The 27,836-nt window shown below is 38.7% G+C and overlaps 1 protein-coding gene and 1 long non-coding RNA gene across 4 annotated transcripts in view; both read right to left on the bottom strand.

Annotated features, from left to right (window-relative positions):
- The window catches only part of LOC144318272 (uncharacterized), a 93,870-nt gene extending 71,117 nt beyond the window's left edge, over positions 1-22,753 (bottom strand). The window contains exons 1-4 of one of the 2 annotated variants that reach the window (XR_013384119.1): positions 19,790-22,753; positions 19,602-19,688; positions 17,644-18,893; positions 17,125-17,264 (exon numbers count right to left, since the gene is read on the bottom strand). This is a non-coding gene — a long non-coding RNA (uncharacterized LOC144318272). The remainder of the gene's footprint in view (positions 1-17,124; positions 17,265-17,643; positions 18,894-19,601; positions 19,689-19,789) is intronic. The other variant, XR_013384118.1, reaches the window with a different exon arrangement.
- NEGR1 (neuronal growth regulator 1) overlaps positions 1-25,772 on the bottom strand; it is an 813,801-nt gene extending 788,029 nt beyond the window's left edge. The window contains exon 1 of one of the 2 annotated variants that reach the window (XM_077905038.1): positions 25,445-25,770. In XM_077905038.1, coding sequence (XP_077761164.1) covers positions 25,445-25,620 — 176 coding nt within the window. In that variant the 5' untranslated portion in view covers positions 25,621-25,770. Of the gene's footprint in view, positions 1-25,444 lie in introns of both variants that reach the window. The other variant, XM_077905039.1, reaches the window with a different exon arrangement.
- Positions 25,773-27,836: the final 2,064 nt, after the last annotated feature.

Raw genomic sequence — 27,836 nt, forward strand, 5'->3', positions numbered from 1 at the left:
ATCACTTTTTATAAAAATATTTATATATATACATACATACGATGCCATATTAATCTATGTATCCTATATTCTATGTCCTTCCTCCATATATTTCAAGACTTATTTATATTCACATACTTTCTTCTTTTTAAGTAGGAATGTCTCCATCACAAATAAATTGAAAGATAAAAAGGGGAAGGCAACCTAATATTCTACAAATATTAACCTCTACAAAATATCTACTGAAGTATTTCTTTGTTACTCACTGGGCATAGGGATGTGCATCTGTTTTTGTGCCTATTTTATGTCCTCAGTCCAGAGATGTTAACTATAACAACTGCCACAGCAGTTGCCTAATCATTCTTTTTTTCAGAACCAAGCTGGTAAAGGCAAGGTATCCTGGATTTGTGAAGAATCAAGAATGAAAACTGAAATGTCACTTATTTAGGAATTGTTTCCCCAGATAAATCATTGAACTCTTTTTTCAAAGTGACCATGTTTAAAATTCTCTAATTTAGAAAAAGTCTTTATCATTGTTCTATGGTAAAGATGAGGTTAAAAAGTGTGATCCTGAGGTAAGGATGACAATAGACAAACAGGTATCTCCTAATATTCCCAGCCATTCTCAAATCTCCATTCATACAGGTTTCCTTAAACTTGGGTCAATGGGCTATGACTTAGTGTTTCTTAACCAGAGGACATCTGACTATACATGGAGACCTTTTGGGTTGTCATAACTCAGGGGTTTGGGTGTTGCTGGTATCAAATGGATAGAGGCCAAGGATACTGCTACAAATCCTCAACGCACAGGACATCCCCCACAGCAGACTATTAACTAACTAGCCCACAGTGTCAATAGTGCCAAGACTATTGAGGATCTCTAAAATGAGCTTTCAGAGTTATATGATGGCCCTTTGTGTATTTGAACATCTGTTCACCCTCATTCCTAGGTCATGTTTTTGTTTTTGTTTTTTAAGATTTTATTTATTTATTCATGATAGAGAAAAAGAGACAGAGACACAGGCAGAGGGATAAGCAGGCACCCCATGGGAAGCCTGATACAGGACCTGATCCCAGGTCCCAGGGATCATGACCCAAGTGAAAGGCAGAGGCTCAACTACTGAGCCACCAAGCATCCCAAGTCATCTGGTATTATTAAAATTATCAAGAGAAAGTATGGCCCGAAAAAGTAAGATTAATTATACATAGATATGCTATAGGCATTTATGAAATAAAATTAACTATTAATATGAAGCCCATAAGGGTATTATTACTAAATTAGTATATGTAATATAAGTTTGTAATGAACATGATGCAAATATATAGAATGTAGATTCTTATTTTGCAACTTAGCCTTAAAAAATTTACAAAGGATAATCAGTGCCTATAAGTGCAAAAACAGCCTATAAGTGCAAAATAATCTAATATAATAAATTCTAAAAGCACTAACATTTTTATGCATTAAAATTCACCTGTCACTTTTCAGTTTCATGAGAATAATAGATTGGCAGTCAGAATATCTCAAGTAGGTTATTTTCCTAAATAGTTATGTGACCTTGGTTATTTTCTCTCTTTTACAATTCTCCTCTCATTGAGCTTTCATGAGGATCACAAGAAGAGTAAGCTATGGAAGCTCCCTAAAAAGTGTTTATCAATACAAAATATGATAATCTTTTTATGCTGACTTGTAAGCTTTTTATCTTTATATATTTTTAATCAGTTTTTGTTAATTGCAGTCTGTATCATGTGATCTGAACTGTGGCAAGACCAAATAAATGGCTTTGCAACTCCTTGTAGCAACTGAAGACACAAATTATGGCTCATGAAGACATCATCTAAATTACAGTAGTGGATTTTAGTATTTATTTATTTATTTTTATTTTATTTTTTTTTAACTTTTATTTATTTATGATAGTCACACAGAGAGAGAGAGAGAGGCAGAGACACAGGCAGAGGGAGAAGCAGGCTCCATGCACCGGAAGCCCAACGTGGGATTCGATCCTGGATCCCCAGGATCGTGCCCTGGGCCAAAGGCAGGTGCTAAACCGCTGCGCCACCCAGGGATCCCGAATTTTAGTATTTAAAAGCTACATCTCAGGGCTCCTGGGTGGCTCAGTCAGTTAAGCATCTGCCTTCAGCTCAAGTCATGATCTCAGGATCCTGGGACTGAGCCCAGACAGAGCTCCCTGGTCAGTGGGGAGTCTGCTTCTCCCTCGGCCCCTGCCCTTGATCTCTCAAATAAATATTTTAAAAACAAATAATAATAAAAGTAAAGGCTACATCTCAAAACTAGAGGGAGAGTTTTTATCTTTAACAAGAGGAGAAATTTTTACTATATTCTGCAGCAACAAAACACAGTTTTCCAACACATCAAGCCTGGTACATAGGAAGAGAGTTTATACATAGAAAGAATACATCTCATTATATCCTCCTAAAGGGTAAGTATCTTGTCTATTTAATGGACCCTTACAGGAGCACGAACACGAGCAAGCTAATAAATGTTCATTGACAATAATGAGGTACAAATAAAACTATTCTTGTATGTAGTTTTGTCTTAGGCAAAATTGCAATGCAGGCAAAGTTTATCTCTTGTTATCATTCATCTCTTTTATTGTTCGTACTCCTCATTCTCAGTAGTAATTCTGATTTTTGCCGTACGATTTTTGTGTTTGTAGATTTCTTTTTTTCATTTAAAGTGATTTTCTGAAACATTTAGCTATACAATAAAGTTAAAACAATAATAATAATAGCAATAACTAACATCTATTAATCGCCTTCCGTATCCTGCAATGCACTAAGTGCTTTATGTAAATTTCCTCTTTTGATCCTCATAGCAACGCTATGAAGCACGGATTCATTCTCTTTATATAGATAACAAAACCATGGCTTTGAAAGGTTAAGTAAACTGCCTGAACACACAACAGCTAGGAAGCAAAAGAATCAACACTGCTCTGACTTTGAAGTCTGAGGACTTAAAGACTATACTTTCCCCAAAGGGTGATTATACATTATAGAGACGTCCATCATCCCTTGGTTTCATTGAAAACCATTTTGATTATCTACCGGTAAGTCTAATTGGTATGAAGAATATATCTGAACAAAACTTTCTTCTCACCCATCAAATCCTATCAACTACATTAATAGCATGTGATAATTTATAATACTGACTAAGCATGTACTGTGAGCCAGACACAGTTTTAACTAATTCACAGGTTTTATATAAATTAATATAAATAGATCCTCATAACAACTCTATAGAATATGCATTCTTATTATCCCAACTTTACTGATCAGGGCATAGGCACAGGGGGTGAGCGATTTGTCCAAAGCCACAATTAGTAGCAAAGTTGTGATTCAAAACAAAACAGTGTGATTCTAAAGATGAAAGTGCCTCTGTAACCCTGTCAAATACTCCTCAAACTACCTTGTCCCCATGAAAAACACCGTGGATGAAATACTCTGAAATAGTTGCTCAAACTGGAAAATATTTTAGATGGATTCCAATCGGAATTCAATACAACTTCACATTTGATTCCGTATTTCATCATACGGAGCCAACATTCTTAAAAGCCACCATTTACACGTAGATTGGGTAAATGCATTTCTTTCTAACAAGTTAAAATATTATTTTTAAAAGGTCTAGAAGCAAAATATAATTAAAATGATCCTTGTGGACTTCAAAATAATAAATTTTAAGAACAAGCTCTGGTAAAAAATGTTTGAGCATGCCAATACACTCTTTCTGAAAGATTTCAAATACAGCTATAAGATCATGACTTCTGCTTGTTTCATAGAGATTTGAAAAGGATCACAAAAAAGCAGGTTCTGAAAATATCATTTGAGTATGTTTACTCAAGGGGAAAAAATCATGCTTTACTGTAATGTCAAAAGTAAACAAGGAATACTATAAATTACCATTAGCCTAAATAGATGGCTGTGGAAATATACAACTTTTTCACTTCTTTTTTTACAAATTCCTATTTGTTGACATCTAAGTTCATGACCAAGTTGGAAACAAGTATTGTGATTTTAGCGCCTAGCATGGTATGTTAAAAATATTCTTGATTTGATCTCTTTAAAAAAAGAAAATTGAATAAGCAAGCCTTCTAATGTTCCCCAAACTATGCTACGCAGAACGATGATCTGAAAAGATACTTCAAAGAAAAAAAAAAATCCAAGATGAAATAGTTTTGGTAAAACTACCTATTTGGTAAAATGAATAGTTAACAGTGTCACATTAAATAGTGAGAAGCTTTCAGTTAAAAAAAAAAAAAATCTTGTTTCTAAGCCTTAGTTTTTACTATCAACAAAACCTTATTATGGAGCACCCACTGGGGTCAGGAACTATTTCAGCCCCAGAGATAAAACTTGGCAGAGAGCACCTTTCTCCTGCTACTCCCGCCCCCCCGGCCAACTCTTATATAAAAGTAGCAAGAGAAAGACAATTAACACAACATATGAAAGAGCGTATCAGAAAGGAGAGACAGGTATCTCACGTCCAAAGCCTGTCATGTTTGACTAGAGAGGTCCACCCCAGGCGGGTGGCACGACAGGCTCCTGGAGAGATAGCCGTCTTTTTTTTTTTTTAAGCTGAGACCTAAAATGACAAGAGAGATGTTTAGAATACTACTTCCCTAACCTACCAGAAAGTTGGGAAAGTCAAGTGCAACACTAAGCGTGAAAATAACAGGGTCTATAAAAAACAAGGTGGTGAAGAATTGGGAGATGAGGCTATGACCTCCTCTAAATCCTGGTAGGACTGAAAGTTCTGAAGTGAAAGCTCAAGAATGGTTACTTTTTTTTTTTTTTTTTTGCCTGAGCAGACATGTAGGTTGAACATTCAAGGAAAAGAATACTGTGTCCATTACTTTCCTCCTTATTAGAAATAATTGTTTTCTTCTACAATTGTTTTCCTATCACAATTGGTCTACCTGCCAGATTATAAAATGCCTGAGGATGGGGGAAAATTTTTTTTTTTTTTTGGTCTTAATGAATCCCAGGAACCTAGAATAGTTTTGTCATATACTGAATGCTCAAGAAATATTAGTTGTATCAATAAATAAATCATGATTATCACTCCCCTCAAAGAACAAGATATATAGTTTTTTGTCCTTTACTAATATCTATTTTATTTATTTTTAATTAATTAATTAATGATAGACATAGAGAGAGAGAGGCAAAGACACAGGAGGAGGGAGAAGCAGGCTCCATGCCAGGAGCCCGACATGGGACTCGATCCCGGGACCCCAGGATCGCACCCTGGGCCAAAGGCAGGCACTAAACCGCTGAGCCACCCAGGGATCCCCATAATATCTATTTGAAAATATCACTTTAAGGATGCCTGGGTGGCTCAGTTGGTTAAGCCTCTGCCATCGGCTCAGGTCATGACCCCAGGATCTTGGGATCAAGTCCTGAATCAGTCTCCCTGCTCAGCGGGGAGTCTACTTCTCCCTCTCCCTTTGCCTGCCGCTGCTCCTGCTTATCATCCTTCTCTCTTTCTCTCAATCTCTCTCTGTAAAATAAATAAATAAACCTCTAAAATAAAATGAAAAATAGAAAATAAATAAAATAAAATAAAATAAAATAAAATAAAATAAAATAAAAGTCATTTTAATTCCTCTCCAGGAATATGGAGTAAAGGTATGTGCTTCATGTGATAGCCAGGGCACATTCTTTAAAGACATAGCTTTCTGAAAAAAAATAAAAATAAAAAAATAAAGACATAGCTTTCTAAAATTTTTCTTCATGGCAAAATCTTCAGAAATATCTTAAAAAAAAAAGATCATACTTATCAGTCAGTCAAAAAGCAGTTCACTATATGCATACTCTAAATATTGTTTCCACTTAAAAATACCAGTCAAAAGACTGAGTAAACTTCTTTTGTTAACAAAAAAGCCTACTCACTAAACTACCATACTACCTCTCTTGTACCACATAATGCTCCAATTAGGATTATCAAACGTTCTATTTCTGGTTCTTCAAAGTGGAATGGGAATTTAAAGATACTTGTGATGCATTCTCAGTTAGAATCCATCTAAATTTTAATTATTTTCCAACAAATATTTTACAGTTACTCCACCTACTTCTAGTTAAACATAATTATTTTTAGCAATTGCCTTTATCAAGTATTTTCAAAGCATTCAACGTTGTTTTTGTAGAAACAAAACTCTTTTTCATCACACATATTTTAACCGATTCTGCTAATCTCAGAATTCAACTGACAGAGAGAAATGTTCAAGTACACACTAAAGAAAAGTTTATTGCATGCTGAGGGTACCAGTTGGAAATCTTTAGAAGAAATAAGAGTGTTGATCACATATAGGTCAACTAAAAGAATGTCTTTTGTATTAACATTGTATAGATTAACTTTCCCCCTTGACACCATTTAGGGAAATTCTGACCAAAACTGATCAAAGTCTCCTATTATCTTACTATTGGAAATTATCCATGCAAATTTGATGTTTTATTTCTCCAAAATGAATGTTTCTTGCTTTCTATATTTAAGTAGTTTTGTTTGTTAGTTAAAAGAGAGAGAAAATCTGTTGTGAAAGTGAAATATATGCCTAATAAAAACAACTTTAAATAACACATTTTTTAAAACTTGTGATGAATACATCTAGTGAAAACAAAATAGGCAAAAAGCGGACCCTGTAGAATTTAAAGTTCTTTACTTGAAAAATCTGTTCTCTCTCTCTTAAGCTACTGCTATGTAGGCACTTCTTTCTGCAAAGAATTTTCTTCTTCTGAGCTCTATATCCCAAATTAAGCGAGATGGTAACATAATTTCTCCATTCGGTAATTAGCTACAGAACTGGCATTAAGAGATATTCACCATCTCCTGGTAGTTTTCATCTCTTGGAGTACAGAGTGAGGGAAGAAGGTATCAAAGCAAAAAGAAAAAACATGGCAGTGACAAAAGAGAATGGCTATAAATTCACAGTGGGAAACATTTTCCACTCCAGTATTCTTTATTTTCTTTCCTTTGTGTGTTTTTATTTCTTCTTAGATGTTTCCATTATCTACTGCACACACATTTATTTTGAGGGATAGGGTCAAGTGTGATGGGAGATGGAGCACAAAGAGTGGAAGTTAGATCACTAGTTATGATAGGTATATTCAATATGGAGGCCAAAATCAAATGTTCTGGAGCCCCTTAAAAATCAGATAAAATCTATAACAGTGAGCAATTCATGTCATCAGTAATATGAAGAAAAACGTATTAAAAATTCAGACTGAACTTTAGTTTGAAAAGACATCGTAACTATTCATAACCGAGAAGACTTTAACATTTAAACCTGTGTTTATTCCTTTGTGAAACTGGAATTTTAACACACTGGTCCTGCTTCCCCCATAAGGTTGTTGTGATATTTAAGTAAGATAACATATAAATGACACTGTATCTCAAAATGTAATTATTATTTTCAAGTATGAAATGACTATGTTTAAATTTTAATCCAAAATATATATTTGCAATCATATTTTGATTTCTACTTTACTGGGATTATTTATAGTCTATTATTAAATAGCCAGAGACTCTATATGGGCTTTTAAGCATAGAAAAATTAATACTAAATGATTAAATATAATTTTAGCAATTAAATCATTTTCACTTTCTGATATCCATCACCCTATAATATCTTTTATTGTTTATCATTCAAAGCAAAAAAATATGGACAATAGTTTTATAGCAATATTTAAAGTTCTCAAATTATTTAAATTTTTGAAAAAATAAGTTCTAATATTTTAAAATACTTAAAATAGGTCAATTATAATTAATGACTGCAACTTTAGTCTGTGATATCCATATAATGTTTACAAATGCATAGACTTTTTTGGGAATGAAGTAATTGCCATTTAAAATGCCAATATTTTTTTTCTTCTTAGAAAACTCTTATTGAACATAAAGAAAACTTTGAAAAAAATGTACCAAAGTCTAATTTTTCTATAAATGGAATATCATTAGCAAGAACTTATCTTATGTATTTGTCCCTTCTAAAAGTATTTATGTTAATGCAATAAATTTGTAATTCATTAAATAAACCACCATGCCAAGTAAATTTTAAATATTCAATTGTCATTTCTTCATAAAATAGTTTAATAACTATACATAAAAACATTTTTTCTCGATTAGAAGTTATATAACTACACCATTATATTACTACACCATTATAATTTATATAACTTTATATGTCAAATTTTTTCTCCATGCAAAATTAAATCTAAACTCTTGGACAATCTTTTTGTTTTAATTAATTTGATTGACCATAACTGTTTGCTTGTTTGACTACCAATCTATGTGTTTATACCAAAAGAAAATAATTTCAAATAGGCAGTAAGTTGACTCTTCCATTAAGGAGATGATTTCTGTTAGCCTTTAACTTTAGTTTTTTGGTACTAACGGTGATCAGCTTCAATATTTCCATTTAATCTCAAAATACATCCAACTTCTTCTTTTGAATTATTTCTAAGGAAAATAACTGAGATATGAATGCCACAATTTAATTTAAATATTATGCATTAATTTTCATCATAAAATTCATCTCTAGGGACGCCTGGGCAGCTCAGCAGTTGACTGTCTGCCTTCAGCTCAGGTCTGATCCCCAGATGCAGGTTCAAGTCTCACACGGGGGTCCTGCGAAGAGCCTGCTTCTCCCTCTGCCTATGTCTCTGCCTCTCTTTCTGTATCTCTTATGAATAAATAAATAAATATTTAATAATCAATTAATTAAAATACATCTCTAGTTTACTAGAAATAACAAGTCAGAAGTTAAAGGAAATGTAAGACAAACTATTTACTGAACGTCCCACTGATGCCTGGTGATATATACTGCAGCATCAGAAACCAAAAGTTTTTACTTTTAAAACCAAACTAAGGATCTGTTTCTTAAATCTCTAAGGCATGTAATATTAAGTATGTCCACCACTGGGAACTTAAAAGATATGGAAAACCTCCAATGAGTGTCCTTCCTAATTTTATGAATTTTAAATTATTTTGTGCCAGGCTATAAAAATCATAGGCATTATCATCATTATCATGATATATTATTCTTCACAATTCTCCCACCCATACATGTATTTGATCCCATCAGCTTGGAACTTAATTCTTCCTCCTCTGTTGTGATGTCCTATTTAATAAGCTTCTACTCAAAAAAGAAAAAAAAAATGGAGGGAAAACACAACACTACAGCACCCTTCAGTCTAGAACTCAAGTGACTTTACTTGATCAAATACAAAAAAAAAAAAAAAAAAGAAAAAAAATTCCCCCAAATCTTATTTTTAGGTACTGTTATATTTTTTTTAAAAGTAACACATTGCAAATTCTTGAGATTATCTTTTTGAAAATATCTCCCATCTATGTTATTCTATCATCATAATGTTATAGATCTTAACATTTTCTGAGAGCATGGCAGTGATAGTCACTGGACAAATAGGTCCCCCTACCTCACGAAATTTCTGCTAATTGATATGACACTAAGATGAACACAAAGAAATGGAGATACAGATACATATTCCCCTTAACACGTACTCCATATGGAAATTTGTGTAAAAATGTTAATTAATAACTAAATTTAAAAATTAAAAATACATGTGACCCAGTATGTGGTCTATTCTGGAGAAAGTACCATTTGCTTTGATGTGGATGGAACTGGAGGGTATCATGCTGAGTGAAGTAAGTCAATCGTAGAAGGACAAACATTGTATGTTCTCATTCATTTGGGGAATATAAATAATAGTGAAAGGGAATATAAGGGAAGGGAGAAGAAATGTGTGGGAAATATCAGAAAGGGAGACAGAACATAAAGACTCCTAACTCTGGGAAACGAACTAGGGGTGGTGGAAGGGGATGAGGGTGGGGGGTGGGGGTGAATGGGTGACGGGCACTGAGGGGGGGCACTTGAGGATGAGCACTGGGTGTCATTCTGTATGTTAGTAAATCGAACACCAATAAAAAATAAATTTATTTAAAAAAAAGAAAAAAAAAAGAAAAATACATGTGTATTTCATACATATATAACTCCTAAACCAAACATGCGATGATTCTACTGTGAGAAACTAATTTTTTTTAGATTCATTTACTCATTTCCACAAACATTTATCTACTCACCAAGCCTGTTCAAGGCCCAAGGGATACAAAGGCAATTAAGGTAACAATTCTGCCTTTATACGGCCTATAGTGGGATAGAGGTATTTCATAAAACATGTATATATGTAACTAAAATTCAAGGAAAGAACTACTTATTTTCACCAAACCCATTTTGTTAAATCCAACATTAATGCAAGATAACTAGGCTCACAGAGTCATGAAGGAAATAAATGTGCAAATACATACATAAATGCATATCTTTGGATATGTAAATTTGGGGACATATACAAATATATCCATGTACATTTTTGCTTTCAATTTTTCAATTATGGACAACTAGTGAAGGTTCCATGAAAATAAAATAGCATTAAGGTAAGCGTAGAAAATGAACAGAACTTAGAAATTATTGAAAAGCCATTTTGGAAAATCAGCTGATAAAAAAAAGAAAGTCCCACAAGAGAAGAGGCAATAGCAGGAAGCCTCATCTGAAATAAAGAATAATTCATGAGGTAAGTCCCTAAGGCATGCGGGAACATATAGGAGCAAGCACATTACCAGAGAATCTTGATTTGTCTGTCAGCTAATCCCCAAAATTATTAATGAAAATCTACTGTTAATGCTATTTATAAAGGCCTTAATAGCTAGCATTTACTTATTTTTGTACTACACATGATGCCACAGAGTTTATAAACTTTAATTCTTACAACCTATAGGTTAGTGCTATCACTAACTCATTTTATACAGAGCTTAAGAAATTTCCTGATTAGGGATCCCTGGGTGGCGCAGTGGTTTAGCGCCTGCCTTTGGCCCAGGGCGCGATCCTGGAGACCCGGGATTGAATCCCACGTCGGGTTCCCGGTGCATGGAGCCTGCTTCTCCCTCTGCCTATGTCTCTGCCTCTCTCTCTCTGTGTGTGACTATCATAAATAAATAAAAATTAAAAAAAAAAAGAAATTTCCTGATTAAATTTTATTTAATGATTCAAAGAAATATGCCACTATTTTTTAAGGGCCTAACCTAGATACACGTCTAGAGGGGCTAGAAGTAGGAAAACGATGAGGATATTGAAAAGTTTAGGATGAATCTGAAAAAGCACAATTGTCCTGTACTGGAGAAAAAAGGGTGAATAGAGATTTTAATGTATATGAAGGAAATAAACAAGAATTAACCTTTTAGCGATTCTCCCTATATAAACACTAAACTATATCTTACTTGAAACTAGGTGATATAGAAAAGTCTAGATATGGCCTGCTAGAAACCAATTGATTGTGTATGTCACATATGAAGAGAATTTTTAGAATACTCCAGGAAAAGTCAGAAAATCAGCTCATCAATTGTTGAGATTAGAGAAGTGTCATCCATTCCATTAGGGGTAGGAGGCTCAGAATAATTCAGAAAATGAAGTGGCAAAAGTACAGAAGTGGTATTTAAATGAAGAATCATGTGCTGAAGAATTCCAAATTGTTAATCAGAGGACCAGGTGATAATTATGAAGTGTTCCTTACATATATTATCATTCCAACCAAGAAAAACCATAATGAATGTATACTGAGAAAAGGGTAGGATTTTAGGGAAAAAAAAAAAAAAAACACCAAATGACAAGGTTTTGATGTCAGAAGAAGAAACTGTGAAGAATATATAATCTTCATGGACATTCATAATATGTTAAAAGCTGACAATATATTTAGGGAGCAAAAGAGAGCATGGTATGAAGGAGGCAAAACATCCCAGAGGAAAAAATGAGTCCAAGAAATAGAAACAAGATGATTGATAGTCATCCCATATTCAGGTCAAATCTACTTTTTAAAAGTATCAGAAAGGTGCCTTGAATTAAAAATAGGTAAGCCTCAGAAGTTATTGGGGATCAAACAGAAAACAGGAAGCACACCATTAAATACATAACAATTCCTTCACCTAGATAGTCCTGGCCCTAAGTTACAGCTGTATTAAAGGAAGCGTGAGGAAGGGAGAAAGAGAAGACACTGGCATTGGACACCAACTATGCGCAGAAAACTGCCTGGGGCACAGTCACTGGTGTTATTACTACGATTCAAAGTACGCATAGAGGGTAGCGATCAATATTTCCATTTTACAGATAAGAAAACAGGGTCTCAGAAACTATCAGTCTCGGGGCTAATAGTTGGTAAAGTGAAAAGTCAAACGTAAGTTCTTTACACTACACAGCACTGTTAAAAGGGTACAGGTTGAACCAGAATGTAAATTCAATGGGAGGGACCTTATATCTCATCGTGACTATATCCCAAACTCCTAGGAAGTATCTAGTGTCTGATGGGGACTCAACAAACACATGCTGTCATATGGGTGAATGACCATCTCAAAGAACATGTTCCCTAGGAGAGGGAAAAGAAAAAAAAAACCTATATGATGAGTGGGAAAAAATAGAAAACAAATTCCCAAATGGAAGAAAAATGAAGAGTCAAAGTATACTTACTAAATATATCCTATGCAAATAGCAACATGCAAAGTTCTGTGAAGGATTTGCAATAATAAAGGCCAAAGGACTGTTACATAAGACAGTAGCTGTTGTATTGCTTTGCAGACTCAAACATACAACGGTCTACTGCAATGTAAAGCTGATGGGAATAAACATTATAACGTGAAAAGTGTAGGAATTTGGAATTCAGAGAAGGAAGAGGTAGCATGGGGCTAGAGAGGTCGAAAATGTTCTCGAATTATATGAGACAAAAATAGGACTTTATTTTGGGAAAGCTTTAGGTATACAAAACATAAGTCAACACGAAAGTCTCCTCTTGGGTGCACATGGAGAGTCTGTCGAAGGTGGATATGTAAACACACGACACAAGACGCTTCAGTTACACACCATCAGATAAAAACAAATTTTCATTCAACTAGACTATAAACTATATACACTCCTAGCAGCTAGCAGAAAAAGGCAACCTATCTAGTTCCAATAGGTTTCGTTTTATTCACTGACTACAATTAACTGCAAGACTCAATAACATCATGAACATGTTTAATGAAATCAGAATACAAACATCTTTTACGTAAGTCCTCAATTTTTTTTTTTTTTATCTTCCCATTCTATCTTGGGAAATAAGCACCAGCTCAACACCTTCGGCTGCCCAGCCCTTTTCAAGAGAGGGTATGAAATCAACTCTGTACAGCTGTTTGGAGTTATGCCAGAATTAGTATTCAAATGATTTAATGGGGAACTTGGAATACTATAGCAAGCAACTACTGCTTCTCCTTTTTGTCAAAATGCTCCAAGAAATATTATGACTTCTAAAATAAAAAAAAAAATGAGCACGAGCCTTGGAGACACACATGCCTAGGATCAAGTCCTGGTTATGCCATTTACTATCTGCATTAAAGTTCAAAAATAAGTAAGAACATAACATTCAGAGAGTTACTTATCTATGAATTTGTTTCTCCATTACAGAGTAGAAAAACTGTAGGCAGTTATGAGGATTCAATAAAGTCGGCAATGGATAATGCCTAACCTTAAATGATACTCAAAAGCTGTTCATTTTTTCCTCTTGTATTATCCGTAGCTTCTACTCATTAGGGATGAAATCATAATTGGATGAGACATTTTATTTCAGAATATTTATAGTTTTAAGAATTCCCTCTTTTCCAATCTAGTAAATGCTTGACTATGTAATATATGCTACGCATTAATCTCATTTAAAATAATCTCACATTTTTCCTCAAACATGTAACACTTCTTGATTTTTTTTTAATCATCGTTGGCTTATCAATAGGTAAAATGCAACTGGTGCTCAATAAATTTTTAGTAAATGAATAAGCGACGAATTTATCAATCATTTGATCTTTTTCTTAGGGAGAGACACAAGACAGTAGAAAAGCCATGGGGCTTGGGATAAAAGGACCTAGATTTGAATTCTGGCTCCCTTTTACCCGGGGCAGGTTACCTCATTTTTCTAAGCCTGAATTTACTTGGTGATAAAACTGGGAAAGCAATAGCTTACTGCATATTGTTGTGAAAGTACGTCATATATAGTAGGTACTCAGTGCCTGTCAGTTGAATCTGAATCATGATGATGATGGCTTCATCATGATTATGAAGCTAAATCATTCTGCTGTGTGTTTGGCAAATATGCAAAATTAAAGCAAGCATTCATATTTTCTGAGCTTCTCCTGAGTTTATTGTCTATGGATAAGATGGTGATATATATGGAAAATTCTCGCCCATACAGGCTGCTTCTGAACTCTCCTGCCTTTGGCATAACATGCAGATGCCCTGAAGAGTCACAAGAGCCTATCGAATCCTGAATAATTATTTGCTACCCCAACCAGAATACAGTTGGCTTTTTTTTTTTTTAATTCTCGCTCTCTTATCGACTCTTCCAATGGTGTCACTAGTTATCACTTCTCTCCTGAACTGTCACCCTCTAACTCTTCCACGGCCATCACATTGTACTTTCTCATCTCTCGTTTGTTCTTCTCTGTCTCTTTTCATTTCTTCGTCTAGTCTCAATGTTTCGTGTGATCATCCAACTTCGGTGATCTTTTACTTCTCTTAAGTGAGTCAAATCACCGTCATCAGTCCATTGAGCATAAAATGTGTGGTTTCTCTGCTACGGAGGGCCTTGGGTCTGCACCCTAGTAACTGCTAAGCCTCTTTTGGTATGTTTCTACTTTCAGATTTGTAGTCATTGCATGTGCTTATCAGGCTCAACAACACAGACGCACACAAGTATGTCCATTAAGCAGAATCTGTAAAATACAAACTGTCAGGAGTTTAGTTAAACTACTCCAGGCTCTCACTGCCTACGCATCCATTTCATGCAGCCAAGCAGCGAGCAGCAACCTTGAATGGAGTGACCCTTTGCTCGTGTGTGCACTTTCCCAGCAGTCCTTGTGAGCAGCATTCTCTCCTGCCTCCCCTTGTGTACCTTCCCCTTGGGAGAGCCTAAGATTAAACTCTGTTCTTTTTTGGTTAGAACTGACCAATAAGGTTGGACCCAAGGAAGCCCAGAACACTCCACCCGCTGGCCCTCATAGAGGCAAGTGCTCCAGGCCCAGGCCTGGCTGATCTCTCTGACTGGACCCACCATGGGGCCCCTGGCAGTGTGCCACGTGCCTCCTCTAGGACCTGTGTGTAATAAGCTCCTCTAGTGCAGTTTCCTTTGTGTTTCTTTGTTCAACCACAGATTTCTATCTGATGTCCTGGGGCTCTATTTAACAAACGTCACAGCAAAAATATATGCTCAACGATTACTGTATAGTTGGTTCACAGATAATTGAAGCAATGACGTAAATGGGGAAATATATACCAATAATGGTAATAAACAGTGCCAACAAATTCCAGATTAAGATTAGGAGAAAAAGGCAACAGAAAATTATTAGCCAATAGAAATGTAGTGCTCACTATGTCACAGGTACTGTGGTGGCATTTTACATGGATTATCTCATATAATCCATGTGGTTCTGTTAGGGACATACTAATTGAGGGTAAGGCATTGGTTCAAGGTTACATAGCCAGTCAGTAATTAAAGAAGTAGGAACTCAAATTCTCATCACTCCCATTCTGGACACCCTGGAGCATGACGGGTTTCAGTGCAACTAAACAAATGCAAAAGAAGATAAATGCTGTGCATAAGCAAAAATAGCTTTTTATAGCTATTATTTCACATTAATGATGTCTGAGAAAAAAGAATCGATCAGTGACATATGCTCAATAAGACAGGGAAGCAATTATTCAAAGATTTATACATAATTTCCTATTGTGAACATATTCCAAAAAATTAGCCCCTGACCCCACTGCAGGCCAAGGTCCAGAGTTACTAATTATCTTTTAAAATAAACATAAATGGACTAGTAATTGGGAAGGAAGATATACACCTGAATGTAAAATATGATTTTAGAACTTTGGTTTGTATAACATACATCACTTCATCATGTAGGGAAGGGTATAGGATTATCCCTATTATTTAATGAATTAATGAAATGAAATGTATTCATTTTGAATGGGAATTATTTTATTACGATATATTATTTTTATCTCAAAGTATTATTTAATTATTCATTTTTATTGTTATATAGTACAAATCGTGGGCTTAATTTTATGTCATCCCAGTGACCTAAAGTTTTAGGTAACTTGATAAGAACTTGCTCATATAGCATAGCACAGTTTTCTGCCCCCCTTCCTCTCCCTTTTCCTCTCCTTGCCCCTTCCTCTTTCTTGCCTTCAGTTCCTTCAGTCAACATTCAGATTTTGAGTACTAAAAATGTGTCAAGCAATATGTTAGGCAGTAAGAGATGCCATCAATTCTGCTAATCACTTGTATCGATTGAAAACAGGTTAGTTATAAATCACATATATCTAAATATGTTCACCTATAAAAAATGTTATCTATAAGATTAGGAAAATGTTATGATTCCTTTGATTTATTCATTTAATATCCCAATACAATGTTATATAATGTTATTGCAGAGAGTACACAAACAATACCCTTGTCTTCTGATTACAGCAATTCTGTTCACAAGGTCTCTTAAATCCTTTGAATATCTCTAAATTTAATTTAGGCACACGAGAAGAAAGGGGTTTCTGAAGAGAAGAGAATACATTTTTCCCCATGACCCATTTAAATCACACAAAATCCTTCAGTATTTTAGAGCAATAGCTTGTAGCATGAACATGGGCACTGGACGTGTCCAAACAACTTAGTGAAATTCACTAAAGAACAATTTAGTTCTGGACCAAAAAGGGTTATAAACATCTTCCTTAAATTGAACAAATTACCAGCTATCTGTAAAGTATAATGCGTTGGCTACTGTTCAAAAGAGCAACACTTAATGCTGACAACACTGCCAAATTCCTCCTTTCCTATATTCCCCTTTTCCTAGAAAAAGTGATTAAAAGACCAATTCCCATGCCAGCTGGTTGCTTAAGAGCATCAAAGGTCCTCTGTCAGGACTCAGAACTTGATATGGCTTAGAAACCACTATGCTAATAGATAACCTCTTCAACGTTATAAATCAAAGCCATGTGACCGCATTAAAATTCTATCAGCTAGTATCAATACCCTGTGGTTTATAAAGTACTGTTGACCTACCTCTGGGAGATGGTTAGAATGATACAAAAGTTCTGCTCCGGTTTGGGGCTTATAGCTACTTTTCAAATGAGTTATTTGTCCATAGCAAATAGCCAGTTCCCTCTACCTCTGTATCTTTATTGATTTGATTTAATTGAAACCTTAGGAGAAAGGAAGAGAAGGCTCATGAGTTGAGATAGAAACAAACAAACAAAAATGTTAGGAGATCACAATAGACATTTTACTGTTTTGAACTGTCCCTCGTATCTGATGATTATGATTGGAAATAGTAAAAAGCCTTAATATATTCATTCCTTAAAATCTTGGATCTTCTTAAAATTACAACTACAACTCAAAATCTTACCACCATATCATTGCATTTCAAACTTTCCCTGCTGAAACCCTCAGTAAGAAATACATCTAAAATCTTGACATAATATAGGCATGCGTGTGTACACATACACACCCATAAAAAAGTTTTATCAAATAGTACTTACCTTTATTACATCTAATGCCTTCTACTCTACTTAATATATTTACCTTAAGATATGCCTTTAGCAAATATCCAGGACATTTCCTCAAAACCCACTAGGAGGGGTGCCTGGGTGACTCAGTGGTTGAGCATCTGCCTTCGGCTCAGGGCGTGACCCCAGGATCCTAGGATCGAGTCCCACATCGGGCTCCCTGCATGGGGCCTGCTTCTCCCTCTGACTGCATCTCTGCCTCTCTCTGTGTCACTCATGGATAAATAAATAAAATCTTTTAAAAAATGCTAGTAGTTATATCCTACAATTAAAAGATACTGAGTGATTCCAACATATGTGTCTTAACCCACTAGAACTTCTGCAGGAATTACTTAAGGCAGAAACTTGGAATATATGGATTCAACAAAAAGTTCTTAGTCCCTGTAAATATGCAGACCCAACATAGTACTAGGTATATTATAATCATTAAAATGTGAAACAATTAATAAACTAAAGAACAAACACATTTACCCCTTCACTTATCCTTCCACGGAGTCATTAATTTAAAAAATAGTAGATGTTAGCCTGATACATGTAAGGTTCTGTGTTAAGGCCCTAGGAATCGATGGACGAGAGTCATAGTGCTTATACACCCAGCTGTTCTGTCCATTAAAATTAATACAGCAAAGAACAGAAAGTACATTTTAACAAAACATCAGAAAACTTTTTGCTATTAGCAAATTTCTTCAATATCTTGTAAATGACATTACATTTTTAGATACAGGAGACTAATTAAAACCCAATTTGAGGGATCCCTGGGTGGCGCAGCGGTTTGGCGCCTGCCTTTGGCCCAGGGCGCGATCCTGGAGACTCGGGATCGAATCCCACGTCGGGCTCCCGGTGCATGGAGCCTGCTTCTCCCTCTGCCTGTGTCTCTGCCCCCCGCCCTCTCTCTCTCTCTGTGTGTGTGTGACTATCATAAATAAATAAAATTAAAAAAAAAATAAAACCCAATTTGATAATGATTATGACCATCTAGGAAAATTCTAAATTTTACTCTCAATAGTACAGGAAGATCTTGTTTCCACTGGTGTATCTGAAACACATAAAATACCTGACAAAAATGCATGTGGCCCAATTTAAAATTCCCCTTATGAAAGGCAAAAGTCAGATAATATGACACTCCTAGGAAAGAAAGAGCAATAAATTTTATTTTCTCTTTTACGTAGAAAGCGTCAACGACAATCTACGATGGATCAGCAAAACTCTGCAAAGGATGGCATGGATCAGCAAGTCCAACTTCCCTCCCAACTCCGAAATCTTCTCCTGAACATCCATGAGAGAGGGTCATTTCATTAATAATGGGTTTAAATTCACATCTTTCTTGCAAAAGCATAGGGAAATATACCAAAAGTAGGACTTTATGTTGAGTACTTGTGGCCAGACACCTATACAACAACCTTTGTAGTACTGTGAAGAAGTAAAAGGGAAGTTGCCACATGACCCAATGCTCAGTTAGGAAGAGGGGAAAAAACTCATTAATGAAGTTTCCCTTAGCTCTTCTATGTAAGTTACATGACGTCTGTAATGTTTTGTCATTTAAATATGATAGGAAAATGATCTGATTTCTGATCAAAAGATTCAAATGGCTTGAGAGACTAATTTCTACAGAGGTCAAATACTAGAATCATGGGCATTGTTATGACCATATACTTCACAAGAAACTGGAAATTTTTATTAGTTTCTCAGGTATTAAGCTACATAAAAGAAAGGCCTTTGATTCCTATTGATTTCAATAGGCAACTCTGTAGGAATTATCTCAGCATTTTGATCCCATAGCCACAACAGAGTTTAGCCCTCCTTCCCTTTGGTCAGCCAAAAAAAAAAAAAAAAAAGATAGAGAATAATTGAATCTTGCCAATATATATTCATCAACCTCTTTATTTTCCCACCCTTAGCAACCATATTTATCCAAATATTGTTAACCAATGTATATTTAATTGAATATTTACACATGTGGTTTATCATTCTCACCATAATCTGGGCGTGGGAAAATAAATCCATCTTTCTTCTTTGTAATATGCTCCAATGTTGTTATGGTTAAACTTCGATACATGTCTCCTTCAAAAAGGATTATATCCAGCACTGGTAAGCAATACTTATGGTGCCACGGGCAAAGCAGTCATTTAATCAAATATAATTAAAATCACTGAAATTATTACCTTTCACTATGTATCAATCAGGGTTCCACGAGCAAAACTTAAAACATTCTGGATATTTAAAACAGGGAACGTGATGAAAGAAATTAATTGCAAGATATGTAGAAAAGCTAAAGGTAATGGTAAGACAACCCAGGCATCAGAAGAGCAGGAAGCCACTACTCCTCCTAAGAGAGAAAGACAAAGAGATGAGAGTGTAAACAGAAGCCCAAGAGGCAGTTATCTGGTAGAAGATGGAAGAAAGAGGTCCCACTGAGGGACGCAGACACTGCTGGACACTGTCCAAAGCAAGGAAGGAAGGGGAAAACACCATAGAGCCTGACTCATCAAGTCCTCCCTTCTCCCAAAACCACCACCCTCCATTGGGCAACGGCTCAACGTGAAGACAGACGGATGCCCATGGCTGCCTGGGGAGTGCAGGCTCGGGGATTCGCTCCACCATCTATCTCCACTAGCAAAGGGCAGCTGAACGACAAACGTTGGAGTGAGCAATCGGGTCAAGGGCTGTCACAAACAAGACGTGAACATTTCCCTATGCTCTTCAGAAGTCAGGTATTGCAGAACGAACGTATTCCTCATGGAGCTATTTAATTGCAAACCCAATCCATTTAAAATAAGTACTTTATCAACAAGAATGTGTTCAAAGATTTACACAATCACGTGGGTTTATCAGTTCTTCTATACAAAAAAAGACTGGGCAAAATTAATTTAGCTAGAAAACTCTAAAATACTACATTGTCCTAAAATATAACAAATGATCATGTATTAATACGCCAAGTAATAAGTCACACTAATTGAAGAGCTTTGCAAATCATTACAGGTAACAGAGTAGCGTTTTATTCTGTATTCCAGAACACATTTTTTTCCAAATGACTCAGTAAGATAATCTATTTCCCCTTCTTTTTTTAAAGAAGGGGAAAAAAAACCTCAGAATTTGGAAAATATTTGTCCAAAACTACTGAATAAGCATACAAGTCTTTAAATAATGCCTTGATGTTCTAAATTGAAAATGCCTATATAGTTAAACAACGTATTTGAAATATGTAATGCATCAATGTGTAGGAATGACTCAACAGACAATCTGAGACAATCTGATGATATTCCAAAAGTACAACACAATTGATTTCTTCTGCTATAGGTAATTCTACATTTCCATAAAAAAATCCTTTACTTTCTTACATCCAATAACAAGCATTTCAAAACAAAACTAATGTAGTCTAATCAAAAGGCAAATGTGTTGGACAAATAGTTCTGAGAAGTGATAAATACTCATCATAATCACCTGTAAATCTACTTGTGACAGTTCTGTGGCTTCCAATGAAAATGTCTTCTGCAGAAATGGGCTCTATGTTCTCTGTTGTAAGCAAAAATCGTCCCTCTTATTACAACAGCATACTGGGATCTCATATATAACTTCCATTCAAACCTACTGTATTAAAATGACAGAGTTGTGTTCAACTTTGCTAGGGTAAAAGAAGATATCACATTTAAGAAAAGAATCTCTCTTCCTTTCTTTGATTAAAGTATGACAAGCAGAGAATAGGATATTTTGAATTCATATCAGGAAGGCGGCTTAAAATGTACAAAATTCATACAGAAGAGCTGAAGTAGAAACAGATTGAAAGAATTAGCTTAAAAATGACATGTGTTTAAGAAATGTTCAGTCACTAGAAGGATATAAATGAGGATGTTCCCTGTATTGTTTCCAAAGAATATTAAACATTTTGGACATGTTAACATAACTGTGTTTGTTCATCTGGTGAGAATTAAACAATTGACTCACGTGAAAGTGACTGCAAAACTACATTTCAAAAGTCTTCTGAAATTTATGTATTGATCCAGAGCATTATTATGGAGAATCCATTGATTCTCCAGGTCTAGGAACAGAGGCTCCTGAAATGTGACCAATGTGGTTCTAGCATCTTCAGTTCTTTGCTCTGTCACCCCACGAGACATTAACTCCTATCCTCCATGTACTACAAGATGCAATTTGAAGACCGGAGAAAAAGGTAATTTCTCCGTAGGCAGATTAACAAATTTTGTTAGGCACAAAATACTAACACGTATTAAACACAGCAACTGAGGTCAGTACTTGGTAAGTCTATGAAAATATTGTGTTTGTAGCAAATTACAACGTATTCTAAGACATACATGCATGTATTGAAATCCAAAGTTTAGTGATAGGGCTACCAAATGTCCTAAGTTGCACAGAGGCAGCATTAGATACTCTATCAAGAAGGTCCAAATAGCTCAAGTCAATCCTTCAGAGATTTATCAGGGAGGAACATTATTAGGAGTAAGGGAATTTCTGACACTTAATAAATTGCTTTACTGGCTTGAAAGGCAAAATTGAAATAATAGGAATGCTGCAATTACTAAGAGGAATTCCACTGTAAGTCCACGATTTAAACTAAACAGAGAAGATGATTTATAAAATGATAGATACAGTCAGCAGATCACAGAATGAGTTCCCTGTTGTACTATAATGCCACTTAAGGAAAGTTTTGTTTTTCTTGATTTTTTTTTTTCCTCTGAAACAGACATTCTGGCATTTTGGAGATAGAAATGTATCATTTGACCTTTAAACTTCTATTTCATTAATGTAACCACAAGCAACAGAGTCACTGACTGACATGTTTGCACTTTCAGGCCTTTAGCTCTTAAAGTTATTTGATAACTGTTATACTACTATTTGTTCTTTATTAGAGACACTTTGAGGAACGCATTACATTAAAAATAGAGCATAGTGGGTAAATCTTAATAAGTGATATCACGTAATTCAGTAAAGTGTTCTTTCGAGCACCAGGTTTTTGTACTTTGATGGGAGGGGTTGTATGTTTGAGGATAAATTTTGTTTTGTTTTGTTTCCTAATGAATTCGGGAATAACATCAAATATGATTCTAAAGTCTCTAATGTAAACACATAAAATATGAATGACATTACTCTTGATGAAAAATACAGCACCTGATTTACACACTCAATTAGTCCTTAAGCTCTATCTGTATCGGTCTACGAACAGAGCAAATGCCAGATGCAGAAGCATCAAGAAAAATAACTGATAGGATTCCACAATTGTTAACGGAGAGTTTCTTATAAATGCATATGTTAAGATAGTTTAAAAACCTATGGACAGTATAAAAAGGTAAAGAGGTGGGATACTCCCTAGAGAATTTACAGAATTACTATAAACAAATGACTTTGAGTAAAAAGTAACGCAGATCAGACTTCTGTTTCATATGGCAAAAAATCATTCTGTTTACTAAAAATGAATGAATGAATGAACACTGTAGTTGGTACAAACATCACTTAGAAGAGACAGAGATTTTATTCTATTTAAAAAGTTTAAGAGTCCAAAGTTCCCTAATTAAGATATCATAGAAGTCAGCATAGAGCCTGTCAATGGATGTGCTCCAGTGTACACAAGTAAACAAGGACTGCGCCCAGAGCAGCAACACCGGAAAGGTATTGCCCCCACCAGCTGGAGAAGCTTCACTGTTGTAAGCAATGAGAGAACTAATAAGCCTAGGTCTCTGAGAAGCAGGATGTGGCTCCGGATGGATTTTAATTAGCTATACAGCATGTATTAGATTCGTTAGAAGGCAAACGCCAAGACAGATCATCCAAAGGCAAGGAGTCCATCAGACCCTTTGGCTGAAAGTGTTCATGCCCGTTACCAAGAAGCCACAGGCTGCCACACACACATAGACTGCAGCTCCCACGATACGTGTTTGCAGCCTCTAAGGGTAGGGCTGGCTTCACGCTTTCCACTGTGGTTCAAACTTCCAAAACAAACTTAATATAAAGAACATACGTGTGGGTTTTATTCATATCCTCATGTCACATAGAGTTCATAGCTTTTACCAGCAATGAAAAGGTGTGTTACTAAGTCATAACAAATCATGGGTTACTTTTGTATACATTCAGTGGCATTTTGTGTTTCCAGCAGCAAAGATAACATATTATAAAAGCATATGAGTTATTAGTGTGTATCAGAAATTATAATAGCATTCCACACGAATTTGGACTCCTAAGCATGTTTCAGAAGGTGTAAAACCTACACCACACCCAGATCCCAGATCATTAGACTTAAGATATGTTGCACAATTCAAACAGAAACACGTCCCACTCTCTGTCACCTAGGACATGCCATGTATACTGATTTTGTGCATCCACACTTACAAGGCAACTACCACCCAGTGGAGAGAAAGGAGATCTTTCAGGGAGATCTGGAGTGTACGTCAGTTGGGGGTGTCAGGGGGAGAAGGTAGGGCGACCGGCAATGAAGGAATGAGAGTGTTTAGCCTTGTTTAGATCTAAGCAGCGCTGATCATCAATTGGTATTTTCACAAGAGGAGAAAAAACAAAAATATGTTTCCAGAAGCTCACTCTGCGGTGTTGCTTAGGGGTAGGATCAGGCTGTGGATGCTCATTAATGACAAAACATTTCAGTGCTCAAGCTTAGGGGGAAAAGAAGGGAGGAAGAGAGAGTGAGAAAAGAAGTAAGACTGAATATGGAAGGAGAGGAGGAGGAAGGGACGGAGAGAAAGAGGGACCCCGTGTACACACGTGTGAGTGACAGTGTGTGGAACAGCGAAGGAGAACGTGGATATGAAAGTGGCTGTTGGAGCATGGAAGTGCCAGTGTGTGTGAGGGTGCGAAACAGTATGTGAGCGAGTGTGTTTAAGGGGGAGAGATTTGTGAGTGTGAGAGAAAGGGACTGGAAGGGCTCGGAGGGAACCTGCGGGTGTATGTGACAGGGATGGGAAGGGGTACGGGGAGGGGGGAGATGGGGAATGGGACTCAAAAGGGGGGAGACCCGACCACAGAATAGGGACATCCACAAGGGAAGAAAAAGAAGAAGAGTGAAGGAAAGGCGGTTACATGGCATCAGAAATGAGAGTGCTGAAGATAAGCAGGAAGAAAACAGAAAAGGGAAGACTGCAGAGAAAACAGGGGAAAAAAAGGATGAAAAGAGGCAAGAGAGGACAGGGAGAGTAAGAAGGAAGGGGGGGGAACTGGGAGAAGAAAAGGGGGAAGGAATAAAAAAAAAGGAGAGAGAGGGGGAGAGGGAGAGAGGAGAAAAGCATCAGCGGAAAGCAAGCAAGCTCAAGGGGCAGAAAATTGAGCCTAAGTGTCCAAGGGAAAGGGAAAAATAAACGGGAGCAGGGAGCCAGCAGTTTGGAAAAGTGGCTCAGGCGAGAGTTAAAAAAAAAAAAAAAAAAAAAAAAAAAAGAGGAAAGCGGCCTGATAAACTTGTCAGACTCCCCGACGGCGAGGCGCGGACCCCGGGAGCCGGCATCGGAGCCGCACCTGCCCCTCCCGGGGCTCCCGCCTCACTCCTCCCCGGGCCACCTGGCGTCCCCGCAAAGTGCGTCCGCATCGCGCGCGCCCAGCCTGCACCTGCCCCGGCCCCGGCCGCTGCCCCGGCCGCTGCCCCTGCCCCTGCCCCTGCTCCTGCCCCAGCGGCCGGGGGGCCCGGCGCGACCAGCACCTGGATCGCTCCGCACGCCCGGCTCGTTTGGGATGCTGATGGAGCTCGGCATCCGTGTCCACCACTTAGTGCAAAAAAAAAGAAAAGAAAAAAGAAAAAGGCAAGAAGGGCGGAAAGAGAGGCAGAGAGACACACACAAGTACGAGCAGCACGCCGGTCCTCCTACCTAAGCACCGCCGTGTCCCCTTTTCTGACCATCATGTTGTCCACGGCCGCCCAGGGGAAGTCCACGCTCTGTCCGGCCGGGAGGCAGGAGGGCAGCAGGCAGCACAGGCTGAGCAGCACCGCCGCCAGCCACTGGTTCGAGCAACAAGCGCCCTGCACCAACAGCATCATGTCCATCCCTGCTAGGGCTGCTCACTCTCCAGCAGCTCTCCGCTCGCGCTCCCCCACCCCCTGCTGCTGGCGAGTCTTCCCGGGAACCAGGCGGCGCGCCACAGGATTTTTCTCTTTTTTCCCCCCCTCTCTCTTTCCTTTTTTTTTCTTTCTTTCTTTTTTTTTTTGTGCAGTTGTTTTTTTTTTTTTTTGGAGGGGGGGGAGCGCGGTGGGGTGGGGGTGGTGGGTGGGTAGCTTGCTTCCCTTTCTTTTTCTTGCTTTCTTGCTTGCTTTCTTTATTTTTTTTTTTCTTGTTCCTTTCCCCCTGTAGTTGTTGGCTGTTGTTTCTCCTCTTTTGGCCTCCCCTCCTCCTCCTCCTCCCCTCCTCCTCCTCCTCCTCCTCCTCCTCCTCCTCCTCCTCGCGGGCCCTCCCTCCCTCCCTCCCACCCCCTGGCACCGCGCTACAGCTCCTCCCGGCCGCGTCCGGAGCGAGTCTGGGGCTCGGGCGGCTCGCACACCATCTAGCGAGGGAGGAGGCGCGGCGGCGGCGGCGGCGGAGGCAGGGCGGGCGGCGGCGGCTGCAGTGGCGCCGGCGGCGGCGGCACAGGCTCAGGCTCAGGCTCAGGCACAGGCACAGGCACAGGCACAGGCACAGGCTCAGGCACAGGCACAGGCAGCGCGCGGCGCGGCGGCGCTCGGCGGCCCCCGGGCTCACGCGCGTTGCCAAGCGGCCGTTGCCTAGCAACCGCGCGCGGGGACTGGGGCTGCAGCGGGGCGCGCGGGGGGAGGGGGAGGGGGGAGGAGGGATGAAGGGATTAAAAAAAAAAAGAAAAAGAAGAAGAAAAAAGGAAAAGAGAAGAAAACAACAACAACAACACGCCCAACCCCCCAGGGGCGGGCGGCCCGTGATGCCCAGGGCGGGCCCGCGGGGCTCCCCGAGAGGTGTCGCTGGAAAAGTCCCCGCGCCCGCGCCGCGCGGGGGGGGGGAGGGGGAGGGGGAGCGGACGGGCGCCCCGCGCTCCCCGTCGGGGGCGCTTTACCTCCCGAGACACCGTAACTTTCAAGTCCTCCAACTTGCCGCCGGCGCCATCATGACGCCGGGGGCTGGCGGGGACTCGGCCGACCCGCTGCCGCTCTACCTCGTTTCGGAAACCAGGTAGGGACGGCGGCGCGGCGGAGGATGCTCGACGGCCGCGAGCGGGCGCGGGTGCGCGTGCGCGTGCGGGTGCGGGTGCGCGTGCGCGTGCGCGGGGCCCCGCGGCGGAGACGCGGGCGCGGGAGGCGCCCCGACCCGGGCGGCGCGCGTGCGCGTGTGAGCGCGCGGGCCTCGGGGGCGGAGGGAGGGCGTGCGTGCCTGCGCGGGCGTGCGTGCGTGCATGCGCATGCGCGGGCACGGTGCGCGGGCGCGCGCGGCGCGCAGGCGCGCGGGGGGCGGAGGGACGCGGCCGGGCCGGGGCTGTAATCAGGCGCTCTAATTGTTTAGAGACGCGCTGCCCCGTTACGTAAGCGGCCCCTTAACCCCGTGCGAGCCCACGGGGCGTAGAGAGCCGCGCTGGGAGCGCGGGCAGGGCCGCGGCTTCGGTGGAACGACTCACACGGCTGCATTTGGGTTTCTTTTCCTTTTTTTTTTTTTTTTTTTTTAAGAGCCCCCAAAGCAGGTGGGACAGGTTTTCCAGCTCGGCGGCGAGGAGCGGCTCCCGCTGCAGCCTCCGGGCCGGGGGCCGCCCCCGACCCCTTCCCTGCACCCTCCTCCCCTCCACCCTGCTTCTTTCTTTTTTCTTTTTTTTTTCTTTTTTCTTTTTTTTTCTTTTTTTTCCTTTTTTCTTTTCCTTTTTTTCCTTTTTCCTTATTCCTTTTTTCTTTTTTTCCTTTTTTTCTTTTTTTTTCTTTTTTTCCCTTTTTTCCTTTTTTTTCTTTTCTTTTTTTTCCTTTTCTTTTTAATTGGAGTCCAATTTGCCAACATATAGCATAACACCCAGTGCTCATCCCATCAAGTGCCCCCCCCCCCCCCCCCCCCCGCTCATCCACCCTGCTCCTCAAACTATCGTTTCCAGATTGCAGACCCTTCAGCTCTTCCGGGCCATTTGCGGATCAATGCGAGAACCGAGGCTGGAGTCGATGGCAGTTACGCCAATCAGTGTTGCTCAGGAGTTGGGGAAGCGCAGCGAGGAAGTGGAGGGAAACAAGTAATCAAAAAAAAAAAAAAAAAGGCTCGGGACCCCTGGGGGGCTCAGTGGCTGAGC

This window comes from Canis aureus, chromosome 8 (genome assembly GCF_053574225.1).
Source record: "Canis aureus isolate CA01 chromosome 8, VMU_Caureus_v.1.0, whole genome shotgun sequence".
NCBI lineage: Eukaryota > Metazoa > Chordata > Mammalia > Carnivora > Canidae > Canis > Canis aureus.